At 41.5% G+C, this 26,020-nt stretch overlaps 2 protein-coding genes across 6 annotated transcripts in view; both read left to right on the top strand.

The window, feature by feature from the left end:
• ZNF613 (zinc finger protein 613) overlaps positions 1-11,102 on the top strand; it is a 30,983-nt gene extending 19,881 nt beyond the window's left edge. For 2 of the 5 annotated variants that reach the window (XM_032612712.1, XM_032612713.1), the window contains exons 6-10: positions 1,873-2,016; positions 2,280-2,376; positions 3,859-3,915; positions 4,986-7,926; positions 9,392-11,102. The gene's annotated coding sequence lies outside the window, so the exon portion shown is untranslated. Of the gene's footprint in view, positions 1-1,872; positions 2,017-2,279; positions 2,400-3,858; positions 3,916-4,985; positions 7,927-9,391 lie in introns of all 5 variants that reach the window. The other 3 variants (XM_032612709.1, XM_032612708.1, XM_032612711.1) reach the window with 3 other exon arrangements.
• On the top strand, positions 9,454-24,785 carry ZNF432 (zinc finger protein 432). Its single transcript, XM_032612714.1, is given in 5 exon segments — positions 9,454-9,579; positions 14,560-14,686; positions 16,410-16,505; positions 20,853-22,439; positions 22,442-24,785. Coding segments are annotated over 5 exon segments (1,884 nt in total). The 5' UTR covers positions 9,454-9,564; the 3' UTR covers positions 22,501-24,785.
• Positions 24,786-26,020: the final 1,235 nt, after the last annotated feature.

The following is a 26,020-nucleotide window of genomic DNA, read 5'->3' as shown; positions in this document are numbered from 1 at the left end:
GTGTCAGTGGACCTCTGCAGGGACTAGAGACTGAAGTCAAGCACTTGGGTGTCCTACCAGGCTGATGTGACCCAGCCCCAGTTAAGCCTCTGGACATCGGGGTTCAGGGAGCTCCCCTGGTTGGTGGTACTCCCTGCCTGCGGTCACACATTTATGCCAAGCAAGTAATGCTCACTACTACATATAAAATAAATAACCCAACAAGGGCCTATGGTAAAGCGCAGGGAACTATACTCAATATTTTGTAATAACCTATAAGGGAAAAGAATCTGAAAAAGAATATATATATAAATATATGTATATGAACGTATAACTGAATCACTTTGCTGTACACCTGAAACTATAACAACATTGTAAATCAACTATACTTCAATTAAAAAATCAGTAAAGGGAAAAAAAAAAGTCACACTGCCCATGACTCCATTGTGGGAGGGCAGCTGGAAGTTCCATGTTTGCAATTTCCCTGGGCTCTGCCCTTCAAGCCTCTTCCCTTGGCTGATGTTAATCTGTATCCTTTAACTGTAATGAACCCTCACTTTCAGCAGAACAGCTTTCAGTGAGTTCTGAACCCCTCTTGCAAATTATTGTGGTCTTATGGAATATTGTCCCTAACTGCAGTAGCTCTGTGTTGCCTTTTGGGTAATTTCTAGCTCACTAATTATCCCTTCAAGGCCTATACATAAGCTTTTTTTTTTTTTTTTTTTTTTTTTAATACATAAGCTTTTAACTCGTGTGGACACATGCCACAGGCGTATGTTTCTTTACTTTTTTCCTCAAATCTGACCAATTTTCTCTTTATAGTTTCCTGTTCTTTTTTTTTTTCCAAGGATTTTGATTTTATTATTGGGACTTCCCTGGAGGTCCAGTGGTTAAGACTTCGCCTTCCAATGCAGGGGTACAAGTTCAATCCCTGGTCAGGGAGCTAAGATCCCACATGCCTAGGGGCTGAAAAACAAAAACATCAAAGAACAGAAGCAATATTATAACAAGTTCAAGGAAGACTTTAAAAATGGTTCACATAAAAAAAAAAAAAAAGGATTTAAACTTTATTATTAACTGTTGTATCTCTGGGCCAAGAATAGTGCTTGGCACAGAGTAGATGCTCCATAAATACTTTTGAATGAATATGCAGTCAATATTTCTATGGGGTTTAGAGCTTTCTTATTTAATTCTTATTTTTCAAGGGAAGGATCATTTTAATCTCTATTTTATAAATGAAGAAAATGAGGTTTAAAAGCATTCATGTGTGTAGGGCTTAAGGCCCGCAATAGTTTCCTGTTCTGTAGACTTTTTTTTTTTTTTTTTGGCTGTGCTGTGCAACTTGCAGGATCTTAGTTCCCCGATCAAGGATAGAACCTGGGGCCTCTGCAGTGAGAACGCAGCGTTCTAACCACTGGACCGCCAGGGAATTCCCTAAAATACTTTATTCTTTATAACATTTTAAACACATTTATTAAACATGTCATCTCTTGTAATTCTGGCATCTCTTGTCTCTACATGGTGAATTCTGATCCACCAAGTCAGGGAAGGCCCTTGATGAATGTAATAATATGTTTTATTAATCTTGATATCACCCATATGTGTATAGTGTTTGGCAAATAAGTACATATATGTAGAGTTATGTATATATAGTTCTTGGTTAGCAAGAGGATATAATGGCTACGCATTATACAAATTTCTCATTTGTTGAATAAATAGAATTATGAATGTATAATTGCAGAATATCCCAATAGTGTTTTCCTTCTATTACAAGGTGTTTTTTTTAAAAACTACTTGTATTAATGCAGCCTATTTGGTGAAAATAACAGAATAACTTCCTTTACATGCCTTCTTCCTTACATCAATAGAAGGGAAACAATTTATATTAAACAGGACCATGTTGTGACAGGAATCCCCGAAATATGACGACATGGCTATGAAGTTCACGTGGGAGGAGTGGCAGCTCCTGGACCCCAATCAGAAGGACCCGTACCCAGATGTGATGCTGGAGAACCATAGCAACCCGGTGTCTTGTGGGTGAGGACGTGTCCCCTGTGTCCCTCAGAGAATCTTCAGTCAGAATTTTTCTCAGCTGCTTAATGCTTCAGTATCTACAATGCTCTCAAGGAGTAGATTCTCAGATCCTTCTCTGCTCCAGACAAGTGTATAATGTTCCCTCTCCTGAGAGAAAAGCCTCTCCTTTGCAGATGTGAAAACTTCCCTCAAAGGTAGCTTTCTCTCATCTTGACATCCCAGCCCAATTTGATGTGTCTAAGTCTTCTGTCATTTCCCGTGGACAGGGTGTCAAGCCTGCAGACCAGATGCATCCTCCCAAGTTGGAACAAGGGGAAGAACCGTGGCCAATAGAAGATGAAAACGGCAGTTGAACCTGTTCAGGTGTGTAGCTGATAACCAGCAAGGTGGGTGGCCAAGGAAGTCATATTCTAGTCAGTAAGAGAAAGTCCCATGGCTGTGAGAGTGTTTGAGGATGTCTAAACAACTGCATCTATCTATCTTCCCATATGAGAGCTTTTTCTTCACAGGTGTTTAAAGGGAAATAGACCCCCATTTCTTCCTCTGAGATCAGATCCCAGTGGTCCCTGTTTATTTTACATACATCTTGATTTTCTTTGTTGTTTACCTACTTTTCTTCTTAGGTTTCTTACATCTTCTCCTTTTTTGTCCTCTGTCACAGCATCTCTGCCTATTTCTTCCACTTGCCTTGCTACAAGATTCTACCTTCCTGCTCTTACTCCAAAGATCTTTGAAGGGACCTTCCTTGTGGCGCAGTGGTTAAGAATCCTCCTGCCAGTGCAGGGGACACGGGTTCGAGCCCTGGTCCAGGAAGATCCCACATGCCACAAAGCAACTAAGCCCGTGTGCCACAACTGCTGAGCCCACGGCCACAACTACTGAAGCCCGTGCACCTAGAGCCCGTGCTCAGCAACAAGAGAAGGTACCACAATGAAAGGCCTGTGCACCGCAATGAAGAGTAGCCCCTGCTTGCCGCAACTAGAGAAAGCCTGCACGCAGCAACGAAGACCCACTGCAGCCAAAAATAAATAAATTTATTTTTTTTAAAAAAAGAAAAGTGATCTTTGAATTCAGCAGTCTTCTAACTAGTGCATCTTCCTGCTTCGTTGGGAAATAGTGATTTCCCTTCCTGACATTTAACCCCACGTTAAATGCTGTACCCACACCATAACCTGATCTCTGTGTGTTTATATGGTTTCTTAGCTTCTTGCTATAGATTAAGTGTTGGGGTCCCCCCTAATCATGTGTTGAAACCCTAACCACAAGGTGATGGTATTAGGAGGTGGGCCCTTTGAGAGGTGATTAGGTCATGAGGACCCAGAGGGAGCTCTTGTCCCTTATCCCATGTGAGGTGCGGGCTAGAAGGCGCTGTCTATGAGGAAGCAGGCCCTCACCAGGCACCAAATCTACTAGCGTCTTGATCATGGACTTCTTAGCCTCTGGAACCATGAGAAGTAAATTTCTGTCCTTTATAATCCACCCAGTCTATGGTATATTGTTATAGCAGCTCAAATGGACTAAGACTTCTCTTTGTCCCAGTCTGGAATTCTCCAGAGGTTCTGTTTTCTTTATTCCCTCTCCCACAATTTGAACTCATCAGGAAGCCGTGTCTCACTCTATCATATATCCTCATTTCCTCCACCTCTCTCCATCACCTTTGCTCCTTCAGACCACTTCTCATAGTTTGTAGCTTCTTCCTTTTTTTCTTTGCTTGATTGTTTTTAAAATTAATTTATTTATGGAAGTATAGTTAATTTACAGTGTTGTGTAAAGTGATCAGCAAGTGTTCAGCAAAGTGATTCAGTTATATATATATATATATATATATTATATATTCTTTTTCAGGTTCTTTTCCATTATAGGTTATGACAAGATGCTGAGTATAATTCTCTGTGCTGTACGGTAGGTCCTTGTTGTTTATTTTATATATAGTAGTGTGTATGTGTTAACCCGAAACTTCTAATTTAGCCCTCCTCTGGCTTTTCCCTTTGGTAACCATAAGTTTGTTTTCTATGTCTGTGAGTCTATTTGTGTTTTGTAAATAAGTTCATTTGTATCATTTTTTTAGATTCCTCATATAAGTGATATGATATCTGTCTCTGACTTGCTTCACTTAATATGATAATCTACAGGTCCATCCATTTTTTATTTATTTATTTATTATTATTTCATTTTTGCTAACCAGGATGTCACCACAAGTGAGAAGAAAGAATACGTTCGTGTGTCACCAACATCAGCACTATGGCCAGTACATAATAGGCATTTAACAAGGATTTGCTGAATGAAAGAAAGCAGCCCTTGTAATTTTTTATTTTTAAATATTTATTTATTTGGCTGCACCGGGTCTTAGTTGTGGCACATGGGATCTTCATTGCCGAGTGCACAATCTTTTAGTTGCAGCATGCGGGCTCTTAGTTACGGCATGCAGGATGTAGTTCCCTGACCAGGGATCCAACCCTGGCCCCCTGCATTGGGAGCGCAGTGTCTTAATTACTGGACCACCAGGGAAGTCCCAGCCCTTGTAATTTTGGATCAGGTTTTCCTACCACCTCTATTTTCTCTTCTAACCGTGACTTGTTTTTTTTTTTAGTACCTTTGCACATTTTGCAAGGCAGTATTTAGAAAGCAGCCAGATCTACGTTTATTCGTTGTGAATTACCTCAACTTGTTTGTACACTTCCTGCTTTTGCGACTTGATTTTTGTGTATTGTGGTTTTCCCAATGTCTAAGAAACAAGGAACATTTTTTAAAATTTTATTGAAGTATAGTTGATTTACAATGTTGTGTTAATTTCTGCTGTACAGCAAAGTGATTCAGTTATATATATATGCATTCTTTTTCATATTCTTTTACATTATGGCTTATCACAGGATTATAAGGAACATTATTAAAGATTCTTTTGTACTGAGATCATGCAACCAACACTAAAGATTTGATCCACACCTAAGCATTCACGTTCTCATGTTTTCTAGAAGTCAAGCAAGTTGATGATCAACTGGAGGAACACTTACATAACCAACGATGCCTAAAGCGGATGGAACAATGCCACGAACATCATGCCTTTGAAAATACTGTTCATCCAGCCCAAAAGCATTTTCCTTTAAGACAAAATCATGGAAATTCTGCAAATTTAAATGTAGTAAAATCAGAACAGAAGCTATGAAATAAAGAACCCTGTGGGGTGTAACAGAGATGGGAAATCCTCTCTTTACAAAGCATGAGCAAATTCATACAAAAACTGCCTGAAATTGGAAAACTCAGCAGCACTAAGGCTCAGTTCATTAAGCATCAGGGAGATCACAGGGTTGAGAAATCCCATGTATGCAGTGAGTATGGGAAATCCTTCATCAGGAAGTCTCGGCTCATTAAACATCAGAGAATTCACCTGGGAGAGAGACCCCCATGGATGTAGCATACGTGGGAAAGCACATACCACAAAGTCCAGGCTCACCGGACACCAGAAAATCCATACAGGAGAGAAACCTTACGTATATGCTAAATGTGGCAAAGCCTTCCTCATTGAATCACGTACCATTTTACCTCAGAAAACTCAGACTGGAGAGAAACCCTCTATATGTAGATTGTGGAAATGGTTTCATCCCGAAGGTCAGTTTCATTGTACATTGGAACAAAGTATAGGAGATGAAAAGTGGTAAGATCCCCTTGGGATGTACTCAAGAAGAAACCTTGTATTTATTTGTTCACAGGCCTATCACCTTTGAGAGTTACCATCACTTCAAAGATTCCATCCCCCCCCCAAAAAAAGATTCCATCCCCTCTGTATCTGTTCAATTAGACATGTGATTTTCCTTATCTTTTTCATTCCTTCTTACTCTTATGAGTGGAGCTCTTATCCCCTCTTCTTATCCAGAGTCTTTCCCTTGATCTATTAAACATATCCTGCTAAAAAATCTTGAGTCCTGCTTAAAGAACAAGAAATGGAAATTTGCTATGCAGTAGCTGTCCTACATTTCCATCACAAACCCTGGATTATCGGGTAAATTTACTCCAACATAATATTTTTAAGCACCTAAACTTGGCCATCTAATATTTATTCAATCCTGTAATGTAGTCATTAGATAATTGAGAACAGGAAAATTTCATGATTGATTTGCATTTTACAAGGATCGCCTTGCCTGTTCTATGAAGATGAGATCATAAGGGTCAAGGATATAAGCAGGGACAATTCTAGTATCTCAGGTGAGAGATTGGGCCAGCATGGTAATGACGGTCCAGTGAGAGAAAATAAAACTGACTTCCTGCTTTGACCTTTCGTTATATGACTTTTATCGGTGCTTTCTGAGACTTACAAGGTCCTATGGAGTTGAACGTAATTGAAGAAAGTAGGTGAACTTTGCATCTGTGCCACAGCCTGTGTTCTCAAGATCTGTTTCCCCAGGATGAATGAGCGTTCTAGCTCAGGGCTGGGGTGAGAGGAGGAAGAGAATATGAGCTGGAGCAGGGTTAGAAATGGGTAGCAGGCCTGTAAATGGCTGACAAAGACTTCTTGGTGACCTGATGAAGACGCATAGGACTGTGGGAAAACCAGTTCTTTGAGGTCATTTTATTTTTTGCACACAAATGTTCGTAGAAGTTCCACTGGCAGTATCCAAAACACTGGAAACAATGCAAAGGTCCACCAACTGGTGAATGATTAAATTTTGGAATATCCAACAATGAATACTAAAGCAACAAAAAAGGAACGAACTATTGATGCTTTTAAAATGATGAATTTCAGGACTTCCCTGGTGGCACAGTGGATAAGACCCCACCCTCCCAATACAAGGGTCCCGTGTTCCATCCCTGGTCAGGGAACTAGATCCCACATGCATGTCACAACTAAGAGTTCGCATGCCACAACTAAGGAGCCCGCCTGCCGCAACTAAGGAACCTGTGAGCCACAACCAAATAAATAAATAAATATTTTTTTAAAAAATGATGAATTTCAAAACAGTCGTGCTATGTGAAAGAAGCCAGCACAGACACTACTAATTTTATGAAAAGAACGCAGACTAATCTGTAGTGACAGAAGGCGGTCCAGTGCTGCCCAGGATGGGCTGGGTAAGGAGCACGGTTGGGAAGAGGCTCACAACGTCCACCGTTTCCGCTCACTTTGTGATCGCTGCATCCCCCGTACTGTCACTTTTCCAAACCTTGGTCTTCCCCAAACACTTCCATCTGCCAGTTCCACGCCGAGCTCCGCAGACAGCATTTGCCCCGCAGTACGGACACCGAATCTCCTCTAAGAGGGCGGCGTCCACGGTGCTCCTGCCCAACGGCTCAAACCCGAAACGGCTACAGCGCGCCGCCAGGGTTTTTTTTGCCAAGCACGCTTAAGTTTTCATACGGCCTCTAAATCTTTTCGCAATTAAACCAGTTATCGAGGTGTCCAGAAGCAATTTTAACTTCCCACGCAGCCGAGACGTCACAGCCGCTCAGAATGTACTGCGCCCTTTCGGTCTTGATGGGCTCCGGCCTTTGAAAAATTTGCGCCGTTCACCGTCCACAAGCGGGCCCTGTCCATTCAAATGAATTTACCCCCACGTCATGTTTGCTTTGTATGAGCTCGAGCCTCTTAAAATCTCCCCATTTTCCTTTAAGGGGCTGAGGTACCAGGAAATAGGAGAGTCTTCAGCTTTGGTCTCTCAGCGGCCGCCGCGCCTTCTGTACGTCAGGTGCGCAAAGATGGCGACCCCAGGGCGCCGAGCCTGTGGTGGCGGCGCGGACGTATTACCTCATAAGGAAAAGCCGGAAACCCCCAATCCGTTCACCATAGAAACGCGGTAGAAACGTCGCTGACCCTTGTCGGTTGGTCTCGGGAGAGAGGGCTGGGCGAGGGGACCAGAAGTAAAAGGAGTTTGGGGGATAAAGTTAGGCCCTGAAGAGGTCGCTGCAGGTTCAGGAGAGAACCAGGTGGGTATGTGGGTCTGGCTGTAGAAAAGACGGGGATGGGGGCGGTCTGTCGGCCTTTAGGTGGGCTGTGGCTACTTTGAGTCTGGGAAGGTGGCGCAAGGGTGGATGGTGCTTTGGTTTTCTTTTTGAAGGGAGCATGGAGGAGTCAGTACAATGTCTATGATCGGGGTGTCTTTGGGGTCAATCATGGGGGCTCTGGTGGTCAGCGTTTAAAGGTCTGAACAGATCAACTACCGAGAGTCCTGAGGTCAGGGTTTAAGGTCTTCGGGGGTGATTGACAACTGGTGGCGTGGGGTTCGTCAATGAATACGGAGACTTGTTCGGGTTCTCGGATAATTTGGAGCTCAAAGGTCGAGGAACGGTTAAGGGAGGTCAGTGTACGTGTGTATCTGACCTGGTTTGGTATTAATCCGGTGGGGTAATGGTCACTGTCTTTCGTGCAGGGATGTGTGACAACAGAAGGCTCGGAGGCTCAGGAGCCCTGATAGATGCGTGTGTTAAGCCCAGACTTTGGCTGCTGGGACAGACTTGGTGAACGTTAGTTAACGTTCCCTGAAAGCTTCAGGTCCAAGTCCCCGCCCCACCACAAATTTTCTAATCCCTTTTGGCTCCCTACAGCACCCCTTCCTTTTGAACCCAAAGAAATGGAAGTTTGGGGGAAGAACAATTCAGCATATCTCAATTTAGTAATCTTTTAATTTAAGTTTTGTTTTTATCATTCCTCCTGCAGGTTGACTGCATATTTCTTTTCAGGTTCTATATGTGAATATTTAAAGGCTGCTCCTTTCCCAGTATTTATATTTTTGAATTGTTTTTTAAATTTGTATTTATGGTTTATATTCCTTTTCTCTCTTCTTCTTTTGTTGTGTTCATTGTCCCTCATATTAAAATGTGTATGTAAACAGGGGATATGAAGACTTTTTTTTTTTTTTTTTTTTTTGTTTGCGGTACGCGGGCCTCTCACTGTTGTGGCCTCTCCCGTTGTGGAACACAGGCTCCGGACGCGCAGGCTCAGCGGCCGTGGCTCACGGGCCCAGCCGCTCCGCGGCATGCGGGATCTTCCCGGACCAGGGCACGAACCCGTGTCCCCTGCACCGGCAGGTGGACTCTCAACCACTGCGCCACCAGGGAAGTCCCTATATGAAGACTTTTAAAGAGGCTTGAGGGCATCAAAGTTTAAAGGAAGAATTTACAGTTTCTCACTGCCCAGATGGCCTCATTTCTATAATTGTCTGAAAATTACCTGCCACTGAAATATAGTACTATGCTGATTCTCCTTTGCCACTTTCCCTTTCAAATTCATGCTACTTCCATATATTCAGGGAGTTAGGTTTCATTGGCCCGGGGTGTGAAATTAGCTGGGGAATCAAATGAAGAGACAGAAATATTGGGGACCACGTGTTAAGGTGAGTGCACAGGAAGAAGGAATACAATTCCAGAAGTAATTTTGCTTTTCAACCCACAGGTGCTAACAAGAGACAAGATATGAATGAAGGAAGAGGAGTTTCCAGGACCTAGATATTGTTGTTTCTGGGGATACTTTGGCGACTGTTATATCTAACTAGAAATTTTGGTATATCCAGAAGAGACAAAGACAGAGCCTCTGCATTGCCAGCTATTTTCAGAGAACAGAAGAAAATGATCCAGGCCCAGGTGACTCATGTCTTGTTTTATTCTCTCCTTTATTCCTGAATGGATTTGTAGAGGCCTGTAAAAAAAAAGAAAAATCAGTTCAGTATCTAGAGAGAAATAAATTTTGTAGATAAACTCCAACGCCATGGCAAAGTTGGATCAAGAACATAGTGTTTATGATTCCTAGTAAATGACTAGTGTGGGAACATAATGTGTAACTGTTACTGACTCTGTGTGTGCGCCTGTAGATGTGTGCCTATTTATAAATGCATGTGGGTTCATGTACATATCTGTGTACATAAATACGTCTGTTATGTTTTGTGCATCAGTGGAATTATACTCTAAAGAACATCCCTTTGGCCTGAGATAGTATAATTTAAGCATCTAATAGAATAATGACTGCAACTGTTTGTGAATATTAGCTGTATAAAATTCCATTCATCTATAATTGTACTCAAAGAAATGAGTCAAACTATGCAAAGCATTTAGATGAGTATCTGTTACCAAAAGTCAGGTCTGGCTGCTCGCTGCTTGAAAGCCAATAACTCGAGAGGCAAGGTTGGTGGAAAGGAAAGTTTGTTTTATTCCAGAGGCTGGCAACTGGGGGAAGAGGGTGGACTCGTGTCCAGAGGCCAACTCCCCACTGCCAGTCAGTGGGCCAGAGCTTTTAAAGGGGAGTTTCAGGGCTGTATAGGCAGAGGGAGGGGGCTGCATGCAGAAACAGCATAGTCAACTCTGGCCGTCATCTTGAAATCGGTCATGCCATGGTCTGATCAGCGTCATCTTGATTGTGTTGAGTGCAGTTAATCTTTAGTTCCACGGTTGGTTTGTTCCCATTTCCTTGAAGCCAGTTCTTGGAATTTTGGCAGCTTATGTCATGGCTACAGTCTGGTCGTCATGTAGTTTAGTTAACTTCTTCCAACTGGTGAGGGTTTCAGTATCTACAAAACAGCTCAAAGGATATGGCTTAGAATATTATCTATAGCCCTGGAAGAGGAACTAAAGGACCTTGACTTTGTTTAATGACTAAAATATTATTTGGTCTTGTTGGACTGTTTTCCTTTGTGTCTGCATTTTCTCACTTCTCTGATTAAATTTACTCTTTAAAGTTTTTCTGCAGACAAAAGGCAGGCTGAGCACATGGTGGTGTGGTGTGTGTGTGTGTGTCTATCTGTCCTGGGGAGGCCCCCTAGGGTCCTGCTCCTTTTCATGCCTGCTACATAGTAAGTGATGTGTGAGATCATCCATGCCTTAAATCTTTGCCAGTACTTAATAATAGGACATTATCAAATTGTATAATTTCATCAATCTGGATGGTCCAATGTTTATTCTTTTACCTTATTTTGCATTTACCTCATCATAGGTAAGGTTGATATCCATGTTATATATTTATTTGCCAGTTGGATTCTTTTTCTCTTGTGATGTGCCTGTCCTTATCATTTTTACATTAACAAAATGATTTTTTTTCTTACTGATTAATAGGAGTCATGCCTATCCACTACATATTGATTCTTTCTTTTGTTTATAAAAAATATTTTCCCAGCTTGTCACTTTTCTTTCAGCTTTATCCACGGTAACTTTTTCAATGCAGACATTTAAATTTTTCCTCTTATAAAGTTTACTACTTATTTTCTTTTATGGTTTTTGGTTTGTGACATGAACATAATTCATATTTGTCTCTATTCCTTTCACAGATTCTTTTGTTTTATGGCTAGGACTCTAAACAGGAGACAAACTATTTTTGAGTGTGAAATTAGGCAGGAACCTAAGGTTTTGTTTTTCCAAATGGATCTACATCTCATGTGAAAAAATTCAGAAGGTGGTAAGATCAGCAGTGTTAAGAATTTGCCGCCTCTTTTAAAAAAGAAAAAGAAAAGAATTTGCTCAACCAAGTAACTCTCTTCTCTATGATGTAATCTCTGCAAGAACACAGGGATAGATTATCCCATCAGATTTCCCCTCATCTGGCAGCTCGGTTGACAAGCAGGTCTCATTTCATTCCCTGGTGGCATTTGGGCCTAGGCTGTATGGCCACAGGATCAGGACATTGAAGACCTTCCACACTGCTGGACTGTAGTTATCCAGAACACTTCTAAAACCAAATGTAGGGGTATTTTCCTCACACCTCCTAGTTCTGTGACTCTCCAGACACCAACTGGGTGTCCTACAATTCAACTCAATCCTGCCACTAACTACCTGGAGTTAGCGTCAGATCCCACAAGGTAGGAGCTCAGTCCCACAAGACTGCCCCCACTTTAGGTGCCTGTCAAGAGTCCCAGGCTGTTACCTAAGCCTCTGATGATGAGCTCTAAATCCGGGGGTACCCACAACCCCCTGCTTAGGTTTGGTAATTCACTAGAATGACTCACAGAACTCAGGAAAGCTCTTTACGTACATTCACTGGTTTATTCTAAAGGCTACAACTCAGGAATAGCCAGATGGAAGAGATGCATAGCACGAGGTATGGGGGAAGGGGTGCAGAAGTTCCTCCCTGGGAGCACAACCCTGCCAGCACCTCTATGTGTTCACCAACACGGAAGCTCTCTGAACCTGATGTTTTAGGGGTTTTTATGGTGGTTTTCTGATGTAGGCACAAATTGATTAAATCACTGGCTATTGGGGACTGAACTCAACCCGCAATGCCAGTTCCCTCCCTGGAGGTTGGGGGTCTTTCTGGGGACCAGGCACCGGTCATCTCATGAGCACACAAAAGATACTCTTATCACCCTAGAGAGCCCACGGTTTTTTGGAACTGTGTTCCAGGAACCAGGGACAAAGACCAAATATATATTCATCACAACATTTTTCTGGCTTCTGTTGTTTTCATTTCGTCAATTTTGTCTTTCTTTTGATGGTAATGAGTCTTTTCTTTTTTTTTTTCTTTCTTTTTTTAATCCTTTCCTCATCACTTCTTTTTTTAAAATTTATTTAATTTATTTATTTTTGGTTGCATCGGGTCTTTGTTGCTGCATGCGGGCTTTCTCTAGTTGTGGCGAGTGGGGGCTACTCTTCATTGCGGCACGCGGGCTTCTCATTGCAGTGGCTTCTCTTGTTGCGGAGCACAGGCTCTAGGTGTGCAGGCTTCAGTAGGTGTGGCACGTGGGCTCGGTAGTTGTAGCTCGAGGGCTGTAGAGCTCAGGCTCAGTAGTTGTGGCACACGGGCTTAGTTGCTCCACGGCATGTGCGATCTTCCTGGACCGGGGTTTGAACCCGTGTTCCCTGCATTGGCAGGCGGATTCTTAACTACTGCGCCACCAGGGAAGCCCGAGTCTTTTCTTTCTAGTTGGTTTCCAAATCTGACTTTTGCAAGTGATGTTCTATAGCTTCAGTCTCACTCATCTAAAAGCAGATTTCCTGCTTGGCTTTGCTGGCTGGCTAAGTCTGAGTTACAGGATGTTTAATCAGTTCTAAAATTTTCTTAATTCCTGAGATCTTCATACGGCTTCTCTGTTTCTCTATAATCTCTTTCAAAAACTATGTAGAGGCCTATGTTAGACCTCAGTGTATTCTCCATATTTAGTAAACTCTCCTTTATATTTTCTGTCTCTTTCTGCATCTGCTTCATCTTTAGTTATTTTTTCAAATGCATATTTCAGTTCACTCGTTATATTTTCAGTGTATCTAATATGATGTTAGCCTTTTGTGAAATAATAAGAAATATACACATTGGTCTCTGCCCCTAGTTCCTGACATAGAGCTCCTAAAACCCTTATAAATAGGGGTGCTCTGAGAATCTTCTGGTCTTTGACCCCAATTCCTAGCACAGAGTCCCTAAAATCCTTGTAATTTCCTAAATAATAAGAGTACTACGAGCTCCCATACAACTTCACTTATATGTGGGATCTACAATATGACACAAGTGAACTTCTCTACAAAACAGAAACAGAATCACAGACATAGAGAACAGACTTATGGTTTCCAAGCGGGACTGGGGGTGATGGAGGGATGGAGTAGGAGTGTGGGATTAGCAGATGAAAAGTATTCTATTTAGAATGGATAAACAACAAGGTCCTACTGTATAGCACAGGGAACTATATTCAGTATCCTGTGATAAACCATAATGGAAAAGAATATGCAAAAGAATATATATATATAACTGAATCACTTTGCTGTACAGCAGAAATTAACATGACATTGTAAATCAACTATATTTCAATAAAATTTTTTTAAAAAGAGTACTAAGAGCATATTTTGTTGTAAAATTTGGTCTTTGATCCTGGTTTCTGACACAGAGTTCCTAAATCCCTTGGAATTTCCTGGGTGATAGGAGTGCCTTTCTTTCTAATGAGGCAACACTTGAAGGGCTCCTGAATGGGACCTGTTTACCAGAAAGACCAAGCCATGATCAGAAGCTTGGAACCTTCCATCTCATTCCCCATTATCCACAGAAAAGGGAGGGGCTAGAAATAGAGTTAATGATCAATCATGCCTACATGATGAAGCCTCCATAAAAATCCCAAAGGTGTGGGGTTTAGAGAGCTTCTGGGCTGGTGAACACATGGAGGTGCTGGAGGGGCACCAGGAGAGGGCACGGAAGCTCCAAGCTCCTTTCCACATACCTTGCCTTGAGCAGCTCTTGCATCTGGATGAAATCTGTATCCTTTATCGTATGCTTTTATAATAAACTGGTGAACAATAAGTAAACTCTTTTCCCGAGCTCTCTGGGAAGCTCCAGCAAATTAATCAAACCCAGGGAGGGGGTCACTGGAACCTCCAATCTATAGCTGGTTAGTCAGGAGCACAGGTGGCATCCTGGACTTGCATTTGGCATCTGGAGTGGGGTGATGGTGGGGTCTCGTGGAGCTGGGCTCTTACACTGTGGAATGTGATGCTCTCTTCAGGTCGATCATGTCAGAATTGAATTGTAGGACACACAGCTGGCGTCAGAATTTCTTGGTGATGTGTTTAAAAAAACACATCGGAATTGGTGTCAAAATCCTAGAAATATGAGAAGGACAGTCAAAGAGAAACACTCAATTAAACAGGACTCTGCTATTCCAGGAAACCCTGTCATTCAAGGATGTGGCCGTGGACTTCACGTGGGAGGAGTGGCAGCTCCTGGCCCCTCCTCAGAAGGACCTGTACCGGGACGTGATGCTGGAGAACTATAGCAACCTGCTGTCCGTGGGTGAGGACGGCTTCCCTGGGTCCCTCAGAGGGTCTCCAGTCAGTGTGGCCTTTCCTTCCTCAGCTGCTTATGCTTGGAAGTCACTGCAGTGCCCTAATGGCAGATTCTCAGTGCCTCCTCTGGCTCCTGATAAAAGGGTGTATACAATGTGCCATGAGTTGTTTTTACTACCAACACAGCTGACACCAAATGTGTGGGGTTTTTTCTATCTCCAAAACCAATTCTCCTACTCTCCAGGTATGGACTGGGTATCCCGAAACTCAATCCTTTTCTGACACTAACCACCCAGAGTCAGCCTCAGATCCCACAGGCTTACGGACTCAGCCCCGCAGGACTGCCCTCACTTCAGACACTAGTCGAACAGATTGGGTACCCAGGGTACCCACACTTCTGTCCGACTTGACCTTAAATTTGGCATTCCCACTCTCCATCCCTCAGGTTTGGTAATTTGCTAGAACGGCTCACAGAACTCAGGAAAGCACTTTACTTACCATTACCAGTTTATTATAAAGGATAATAGCCAAATGGAAGAGATGCCCAGGGTGAGGTATGGGAGAAGGAGTGTGGGCCTTCCATGCCCCCTCCAAGTGTGTCACCTTTGATGTGATCACCAACCCGGAAGCTCCCCCAACCTGGTTTTTTAGGAGTTTTTGTGGCGATTTCATTGTATAAGCGTGATTTCTTAAGTCATTTGCCATGGGTGATTAACTCAATCTCCAGCCCCTTCCCTCCCCATGGAGGGGTTAGGGAGTTAGAGCTGAAATTTCCAACCTTCTACTCATGCCTTGGTCTTTCTGGCAGCCAGCCTCCACCCTGAAGCTCTCTAGGTACCCCCAGCCACCAGTCATCTCATTAGCACACAGAAGACACCCATCACTCTGGACACCAAAGGTGCTAGAAGTTCTTGTGTCAGGAACTGGAACTGAAACCAAATGCTGTAACAGAAGAGGTTCCTGCCAGCCCGTCACATAGGAAGTTACAAGGGCTTTATTTTATTTTTATTATTTATTTATTTATTTAAAAATTTTATTTATTTTTGTTTGCGTTGGGTCTTTGTTGCTGCATGCGGGCTTTTCTCTAGTTGCGGCAAGCGGGGGCTACTCTTTGTTGTGGTGCGTGGGTTTCTCATTGTGGTGGCTTCTCTTGTTTTGGAGTATGGGCTCTAGGCACGCAGGCTTAGTAGTTGCTGCACGTGAGCTCTAGGGCACATGGGCTTCAGTAGTTGTGGCTTGCAAGCTCAGTGGTTGTGGTTCATGGGCTCTAGAGCGCAGGCTCAGTAGTTGTGGCACGTGGGCTTAGTTGCTCAACAGCATGTGAGATCTTCCAGTACCAGGGCTCAAACCTGTGTCCCCTGCATTGGCAGGTGGATTCTTAACCACTGTGCCACCAGGGAAGTCCCTATTTTTATTTTTTGTTGTGCCACGTGCCATCTCAGTTCCCTGACCAGGGATCAAACCCACGCCCCCTGCAGTGGAGGCACAGAGTCTTAACCACTGGACCACCAGGGAAGTCCCCACAAGGGCTTTAGAAGCTCTGTGCCAGGAACTGGGGGCGGAGACCAAATATATATTATTATATCACAATATCCCATGAGTCTCTCCTGAGTGAAAAACCTCCGCTTGGCAGATGTGAAAAACGGTCCCTCAAATGTAACATTCTCCCGTCCTCACAGACCCCAGCCCAGTTCAGTGAGTCTCAGTCTTCTATCGTTTCCCATGAACAGGGTATCGGGTCAGCAAACCAGATGCAATGTCCAAGTTGGAACGAGGGGAAGAACCGTGGACAATAGAAGATGAAATCCACAGTCAAACCTGTCCAGGTGAGTGAGGATCAGCTGGGTAACTGCAGACATCATAGTCAGTCAGTGCGAGAAGCCTGGGAGGGCGTCTGAGGATACTGTGCCTCCATGTATCTCTTTCCCCATAAAAGAACTTTTAGGTCTTGAGAGGTAAGTATACCCCTTTTCCTCTTCTGAGATCTGTTCCTTGCTGATTTTATTTTACATCTTGATTTTTGTTTGTTTGCCTTGTTTTCTTCTTCCTTGGATTCTGTAACCCTCTCCTTTGAACCCTGTCACAAATCCCTTCCACCTCCCTGGCTATGAAATTCCAGGCCTCGCTCCAAGGAGAGATCTTTGAATTCATCACTGTTTTCTGACTACCGCAGTCTCCTGCCCCACTGAGAAAGACAGACTTCCCTTCCTGACATCCAACTGCACCTTGTATTTTGCGCCCTCACAATAACCTAGTCTATGACTGTGCATCAAGCCAGCTCCTTAGTTTCTCCACCACACTGCCCCCCACCACCATTCTGAGGTTCTTCAAAGGTATTGCTTTCCATTTTCTCAAAATTTTCCTTCAGTCTCATGAATTAAGTTCTATCTGTTTTCTGGCTGAGACTCCAAATTGCTATCTCCCTTACTGTTGTCTATATTGTCTATACTTTGAGTTCTAGATGTTCTAGATCTTTTACCGGCCTAAGATTTCTGAGTTCCTGTATGAGGCATAGGAATCATCTTCTCTCCACAAAAAAAGCCCTCTCCACCGTCCTATTTTAATGTTAGATTCTCTTTAAATATTGCACATCTTACCCTGTCCATGCTCGTATTATCTTGAATGTTATTCTCTGCCTATGGACTTCTCATCTTAGAGGTCTCTGCTGTTGACTGTTTTAACTAGAAAAGACTGTTTTACATCTACATCAGTTCTGCCTAAGTCGCAGCTTATGTCTCCTTCAGTTTACTTCCCTCATACATTTGCTGTTTCTGGTTTTCCTTTGGCTTATCTTAGGTGTTAGCACTGTATTCATTTCCCTAAATCATTTGTTTTTCCCGTTATATTCTTGTTTTCTTTTTTAACAGCTTTACTGAGATAATTCACATATGCTACAATTTGCCAGCTTAAAGCATACAATTCATTGTTTTGTAGTATATTAAGAGAGTTATGTAACCATTACCAACATCAACTTTGGAAGATTTTCATCACTTTGTAAAAGTTTCCTCCTAAGCCTTCAGCCCTAGGCGAGCACTAATCTACTTTCTATCTCTGTAGATTTGCCTGTTCTGGATATTTAATATAAATAGAATCATAAACTATGTGGTCTATTGTGAAAGACTTCTTTCATTTATCATAATGTTTTTGAAATTCTTCCATAGAAGTTCTAACATGTATCTGTAATTCATTCCTTTTTATTGCCAAATAATATTCCATTGTATGGATATACCACATTTTATTTACTCATTTATCTATTGATGGACATTTGGGTGGTATCCACTTTTTGGCTTTTTTGAATTATGCTGCTATGAACATTCATGTACAACTTTTTTGTGAACATATGTTTTCATTTTTCTTTGGTATATATCTAGGTGTGGAATTCTTGGGTCATATGGACTCTTGGAAGGGTCCAAATGTGGTGCTTCCAGACTCATGGTCGGCATTATGTCCTCCCAGCCATGATGTGTGATAATACACAGAGTATTGCCAACCAAAGGCTCAGCCTTTGGTATCCAGAGTTTTCATTGGGATTCAATCACACATTTCCCACATGGAAATATGTCTTTCGCCCCTCCAGAAGTTAGGCTAATACCTATAGTCTCCATTTCCTCCAAAGGTTGTAACTGATAGGGTGTGGCCCAAAGCCCATGTCATAAATCACATTGTTAGAGTGTCTGGTGGCCAAAGCCACCAGGCAAACAAAGACATTCCTATCAGGCAGGACATTCCAGGGGCCTAGAGATCACCTCCCAGTAGCCAAGGGCAAGGGCCAGACCTCTCTTTGAGTGAGGTTCAGTCTTCACTGAAGGTAACTGTACAAATGAACAACAAAGGGATTCCTTTAGAAAAACAGAGGAAATATAGCTTATAGTAATACAGTCAGAGTGGGAATGACAGCATGATATGTACAAGGTTTATCTACATTTTGAATTAGGAAGATGATGCCATGAGTTAGGAATGAAGGCATGAAATAAGAAATGTGCAAGCCCATGGGACTGACTATCAAAAAGTGGCCTGAAGTCAGGCAAATGAAAGCCAGTGTTGTTAGAAGGTCTCTTCAGGAGGAGGAGTGGAGTGGAAACATGAATCCATGGAATATTCACGGTGATGTACACTTTTCTTGCCAGGATGACTGTTTGGATTTGCTATGTGAGTAATTGAGGTAGCATAGTGGAGGGTTGGTAGGTTTTGTATTTTTATAGCTCTAGGCTGTCTTACCTTTTACCTGGGCGGCAGTAGGTTAGCAGTAATAAGGAACAGTCAGATGTTCTTAAAAAAAAAACCTGAAGGTAAAGCTGACACAACCTGGTCTTAAAGGAGGAAGTTGGTCCTTTAGTACAACCTGTTGCCAACCTAGATGCAAATGTAGAGTTACTGAAGTAGATGCTGCTGGTGGCAAGTGAAGAGTTTATTAGGGACGTTGACATGGGAAAATTTTGGATACGACCTCTCTACTGAATGCAGAAAGTGATTGAAAAAGGCGACAGTTTCCATATTCCATTAGCTTCCAAAGATGACTACATGGTACACGGCCAGTTACAAAATTTCCTAACAGTCATTGTTGCCCTGTTTCACTATGAATGGAACACAGGATAACGTGACACAGATAGACTAAAGGTTAGAGTTTTGATTATACAAGTTATCCACTAATATGTTTGATGTTTTTGGAAAGTTAGTTTGATGGTGGTCTACAGAAGCAAATTTAGGAACAGGATTACAATGCAAGAGATTATTTCAGTTTACAGTCCTTTACAGTTACTTGCCAGGTTACAAATACGTTTATTCTATACACCTTAGTATGCATATTTCCCTGATTTCTGTAGTCAGAATTTGGATCCTCTAAGTGGGCTTAAAGAATCCCCAAACTCCTGAGTGTTGGAATGTCTTAAGACGTTGGTTCTGTACCATCATCATCTTTCATTCTACATGTCCTCCCAACACATCCAGTCCTCTTTTCTTGAATAGTATGCACATATTATTTCCACATTGTTTCCTCCACTTATACTTCCACTTGGCTTCTTGATTTCTGTACTACACATCTAATATCATCTCAAAGTTTAGGTTCCACAATGCACTTTTTTTTTCCTACATATGGATTTCAGTAATCTTCTTCCTCATCACAACTGGAGATGCTTTTACCAAACCATTGGCTCAGGCCATACAGTTAGCAGAGTAATCCTGGGTTCCTCACTTTCAAAGACCACTCTCTGCACTGACCCCATCAGTTAACCTTGCTTTTTCTTTCTTTTTTTTTTTAACATTAAAAAATTTTTTCTGGCTGTGTGCCATGCAGGATCTTAGTTCCCCTACCAGGGATGGAATCCACACCCCCTGCAGTGGAAGCACTGGAAGTCTGGAGTCTTAACCACTGGACCGCTGGGGAAGCCCCAACCTTGCCTTTTCTTTATGCAAGTATTCAAAATATCCTCATTTCCTCCGCTTGCCACTATCTCCTTTGCTCCTTCAAACCACATTTAGCAATCTCCAACTCCCTACTTTTTTTCCTTTCTTCTTTTTCATTTGGGTTTCCCTAACAGGAATTATGAGAAGTGAAAGTAAGTAAGGCGTATTTTATATATCCCAAACACCAACACAGTGCCTTTGTTCACTCCAAATAGTTTTGGAGTGAACAAATGCAACCCTCATCATTTTGGATCAGTTGTCTCTTCCACCTCTGTGGTCTGTGTCTTTTCAAGTTCTATTCCTTCATACCCTCTCGTTTGCTGCTAACAGTGACTTGCTTGGCAGTTCCCTGGTGGTCCAGTGGTTAAGACTCCATGCTTTCACTGCTGTGGGCCTGGGTTCAATTCCTACTCAGGGAGCCAAGATCCTGCAAGCCGCACAGTGAGGCAAAAAAAAAAAAAAAGACTTGCATGTATTTTACTACCTCTGCATGTTTTGCAATTTCCTATTTAGAGAGCAGCCAAGTCTACATAGATTGTCAACTGCCTAACCTTATTGGTACATTAACTGTTTTTTTCCTTTTGGTTCGTTTATATTACTGTATTTTTACCATGTGTAAGAAATAAGGAACATTTATACATGGTGTTTCTTTTATACTGTTATCATAGGGTTGCCACTAAAGTGCCATTTTTTTCAAAAACCAAGGAATTTTTAAAACAATTTTATTCCAAACAATAATAAAAAGGGCTCATTGTTCTCTTCTTTCTTAGAAACTGGCAACGTTGGTAATCATCTTCAGGGTGACTGGGAAAATCAAAGAATGCTGAAAGGTATAGAACAATACCAGGAACATAATGCATTTGGAAATCCTGTTCCTCAAAGCAAAAGTCATTTCTCTTTCAGGCAAAATCATGATATGTTTGAGTTCTATATAAAAGCTTTGAAATCACATTTAAGTTTAGTCAGCCAGGGCCAAAGCTATGAAATTAAGAACTCTACTAAATGTAACGGAGATGGGAAATCATTTCTGCATGGTAAGCATGAAGAATTTCATTCTCCAGTTCAATGCCCTGTAAGTGCAAAATCCATCAGTAGTAAGTCCCAAGTCATTAAGCACCAAGGAACTCACAATGCAGAGAAAGCCCACATATGCAGTGAGTGTGGGAAAGCCTTTGTTAAGAAGTCTCAGCTCACTGACCATCAGAGAGTTCATACAGGGGAGAAACCTTATGGATGCAGTATGTGTGCAAAAGTATTCTCCCGAAAGTCCAGGCTCAATGAACATCAGAGAATTCACAAGAGAGAGAAATCCTTTATATGTGGTGATTGTGGAAAAGTCTTCACCATGAAGAGCCGTCTGATCGAACACCAGCGAACTCACACTGGAGAGAAACCTTACATATGCAGTGACTGTGGAAAAGGCTTCCCAGGGAAGCGTAACCTCATTGTACATCAGCGAAATCATACTGGAGAGAAATGCTACATATGTAATGAATGCGGAAAAGGCTTCACTGGGAAGAGCATGCTTACTATACACCAGCGAACTCATACAGGAGAGAAACCCTACATCTGCAGTGAATGTGGGAAAGGCTTTACCACAAAGCACTATGTCATCATACACCAACGAAACCATACAGGAGAGAAACCCTACATATGCAATGAGTGTGGGAAAGGTTTCACCATGAAGAGTCGTCTGATTGAACATCAGCGAACTCATACAGGAGAAAAGCCGTATGTGTGCAATGAATGTGGAAAAGGCTTTCCCAGGAAGAATAATCTGATTGTACATCAGAGAAATCATACAGTAGAGAAATCCTACGTATGTGGTGAATGTGGAAAAGGCTTCACCGTGAAGAGCATGCTCATCATACATCAACGAACTCACACTGGAGAGAAACCATACATCTGCAGTGAATGTGGGAAAGGCTTCCCATTGAAGAGTCGGCTTGTTGTGCATCAGCGAACGCATACGGGTGAGAAACCTTATAGATGCAGCGAATGTGGGAAAGGCTTTATCGTGAATAGCGGACTGATGTTACATCAGCGAACGCACACTGGAGAGAAGCCCTATATATGCAATAAATGTGGAAAAGGATTTGCCTTTAAGAGCAATCTTGTGGTACATCAGCGAACTCATACTGGAGAGAAACCCTTTACATGCAATGAGTGTGGAAAAGGCTTCACGATGAAACGCTATCTCATTATACACCAGCAAATTCATACGGGAGAGAAGTCCTATATATGCAGTGAATGTGGAAAAGGTTTTGTTATGGAAACAGAGCTCATTTTACATCAGCAAATTCATACTGGAGAGAAACCTTATGCCTGCAATGAATGTGGTAGAGGCTTCACTGTGAAAAGCCGTCTAGTCGTTCATCAGCGAACTCATACAGGAGAGAAACCTTTTGTATGCAGTGAATGTGGAAAAGGCTTCTCCTCAAAGAGGAATCTCATTGTACATCAGAGAACTCATAATGGAAACAAATCTTAACAAAGCAATGAATATAGTCACACCTACAGGAAAAAAATATGCCTTGTCCAACATCAGAGGGTTTCACACAGGATAAACTACCTTTATGTGTACTGACTGTGGAAAATCCTATTCATAATTGGTATTGGTCTCATTACCCACCAGAAAATTTACACAGGAGACAAACTGTATGTATGCAATTAATGTGAGAAAGCCTTCAACACAAATTCAGCACCCGTTGTACATCAGAGAACTCATAAAAGAGAGAGACTCTGTGGATTCATCAATTGGGAGTAACCTTTCTCTCATTTGTCAAGCCTTGTTAATACACACGAGAAACGTATAGGTCAAGGTACATAATCCTTTGCAGTGACTCTGAACTCATTATATATAAGTGAACTTGTTCAGGGTACAAACCGTGATAGTTCAGTGAAATCATTAAACATCAGTGTGCTCTACTTGACTGTCGTCAGTGTAGATTAGCCTGTTGCTAGATTTCACCCTTGGGAAACTATGGAATTCGCATAGGAGTGAAATTTAATGAATACAGAGAATGTGCTAGTGCCTTCAGTGATGTTACCTCACACTATATGTCTAAATTAACATGTAGGAAAAAGCTCTGATACATACAATGCAGAAAAGGCTTCAGGAAACACTTCTAGGTAATTATATGTCTGAAAAGTATATACTAAGATAAATCTTATGAATGGAGAGACTAGGAAAGCCTTTTGTGGGAGTAAAAACCCTATCTCATCAGTGATCATAACAGATCACCAATGAGCTCATTCATAGTAGCAATATGATGATCGTAGAAATAAAACCTCAATAGTTGCCTCATATGCATGCTGGAGAAAAATTTTCAGATGACAATGAACATGGCAGGATTTCGGTGATACATTCTGCCTCATTGCTTCTCATGAATTCATACAGAAATAGAATAGTTTATGAACCCACTAAATGTGGAGTAACTTTAGCAAAATATCAGAGAATACTGAAGGAAAAAAGCCTCATGAAAATGACGTATACTTGAGTTTTCTCTCAGAAATCTAAACTTATTGTACACCTGATGTCCATTTTGGGACACAATACCTTGAACCATATTATCAATAATTCCATAATTTTAAAGTGGGCTCTTCTGAACACAAGCCCACCTTGTGTTTAGGGTTTTAATGTTATATACATTAAATTTTCATGTTATATACAATGCAGGAGTGTTCCATGCCCACCTCATATCATTATATGATTCGCTCTTGCATTTCTTAGGCTCTAAATTCATCTCTTTCAGTCTATGTATTTCAAAAGGAAAAGGAATATATTCATATATGTAATTCAACATGTTTGGATGTATTTATCCAAGTTTATAAGTAGCATTAAGTAGTTTACAAAAACACCTTAAAAATGATTTTTCTAAAATCTGTTTTGAAATAGTTTTAGACTTACAAGAAATTACAAAATATACAAAGTTCCAGAATACCCTTACTCAGCTTCTTCAGTGATATTATCTTACATAACCATAATACATCATCAAAACCAATAAAATGACATTGGTACAATACTGTTAAGTAAACTATAGACCTCATTTGAATTTCAATAGCTTTTGCATGCACTAATTTGTATGAGTTTTGTTTTGTTTTATGATATATAGAGTTCTAAGAAATTTTATCTCATATATAGATTTCTGTAAACCCCACCACAATTGGGATGTGGCATTGTGCCAACACAACATCCTCCCGCTACACTCTCCCCCAACCCTGACCCATGCTGACCACTGATCACACTCCATCACTCCAACTTTGCTATTTTAAGAATGCTATTAAAGTGGAATCATACAGTGTGTATCCTTTGAGATAGGCTTTATTTCCCTCAGCAAATTGTCCTTAAGATCCATCCAATTTGTTGGGTGTATAAATAGTTTTACTTTTTGTTACTGACTAGTAATCTTTTGTATGGGTGTACCATGGGTTTGTTTATCTGTTCGCTGTTGACGGATGTCTGGGTTGTTTCCGGTGTTTCACTCTTTTGAATAAAAATCTATGAACATCTGTGTACCCAATTTTATGTGAACATAAGAATTTGTTTCTTTGGGATAAATACCCGGGAGTCATATGTATATGTTACGCTTGTGTTTAACTTTGTAAGAACCTGCCAACTTTTCCAGAGTGGCTGTACGAATTTACATCCCCACCAGCAGTGTATGAATGCTCTGGCTGTTTCATGTCTTTTCTAGCACTTGGCACCATCATATCTGATTCCAGCCATCCTATCAGGGGTGTGGTAGTATATAATGATGGCCTTACTTTACAATTCCCTAACAGCAAATGATATTCGACACTTATATACAAATTGAGAACCATATCAGGTAAACTTGTCATGCTTGCTTTCAACCATCCAACATAATTTTTAAAACCCAAAAGAATAGCCTATTATATTTGATGATATATTCACCCTTTCCATTACTTTTTCTTCATTCCTGATGTTGTATGTTTCATATGTTTCCTTCTGTTATTTCTTTTTTGTCAGAGTCTCCTTTATCAATTTTTTTGAGAAGGTCTACTGGCAACAAATTCTTAGTTTTCCTAGCAGTAGGCCTCTTCTTCTCTTGTCTCTATCCAGAGTTATTTCTTTGATATAATAAGGATATTTAGTTCAGTTTACAAATGGTGAGTCCTGCTTTTGGGGAGGGGGGAGATAAAGGACATCTGCCAGACAGTACTGTGGCAGTATTCAATCTATGTTGAGTACTATATCAATTCTATGTTGAGTAATTCATTCCTTTAAAAATATTTTTTGAGCATCTAGACTGTGCCAGGCACTGTTTTTGTCACTGGAGACACATCAGTGAACAAAACAGGCAAAGCCATGGCCTTCATGGAACATACAGTCTAGTGAAAGCGACTGAGTAGAATAAATACACATCAGAATTTCAGTTCTGTTAAATGCTGTGGAGAAATATTAAGCCTAGTATATAGGATGTAATGGACGAGCTATTTTAGAAAGGGTTTCCAAGGAAGGGTATTTTGCACAAATGTAATTTGAAACAATACCTAAGTGTACTGAGGGGAGCCAGCCAGCATAGTATTTATGAGCCAAGAACACTCCAGACCTGTTTCCAAGTGTTTTCTCTGGGCTTCCTGCCTCACACCACGACCTAAGCCAGAACCTGTGGAACTGGGACCCAGGGCTCTGGGTTTATAAAATGAGCTTTCTGATCTATATTTATTTATTTACTTGATCTATATTTACATTTGAACATCTCTGCCCTAATTCCTGGGTTAGTGCTCCCACCCCCACCCCACACTGTCACAGGATGGATTCTGGGCAGATATTCTACAGCAAAGAATTAGACATGAGGGCCCCAGCAACCAGGCCCTCAGATGCTAGTATCTTGTCCTTCTGTGAACCTACACATGCTGCCATGGCAAGGTCAGAGCAGCTCATTCCTGAAACTGATCAGTCAGGATCCCAGAA

Source organism: Phocoena sinus, chromosome 19 (genome assembly GCF_008692025.1).
Source record: "Phocoena sinus isolate mPhoSin1 chromosome 19, mPhoSin1.pri, whole genome shotgun sequence".
NCBI lineage: Eukaryota > Metazoa > Chordata > Mammalia > Artiodactyla > Phocoenidae > Phocoena > Phocoena sinus.
Note: the sequence above shows the minus strand (reverse complement) of the source record. Positions and strands in the feature narration are given on the sequence as shown.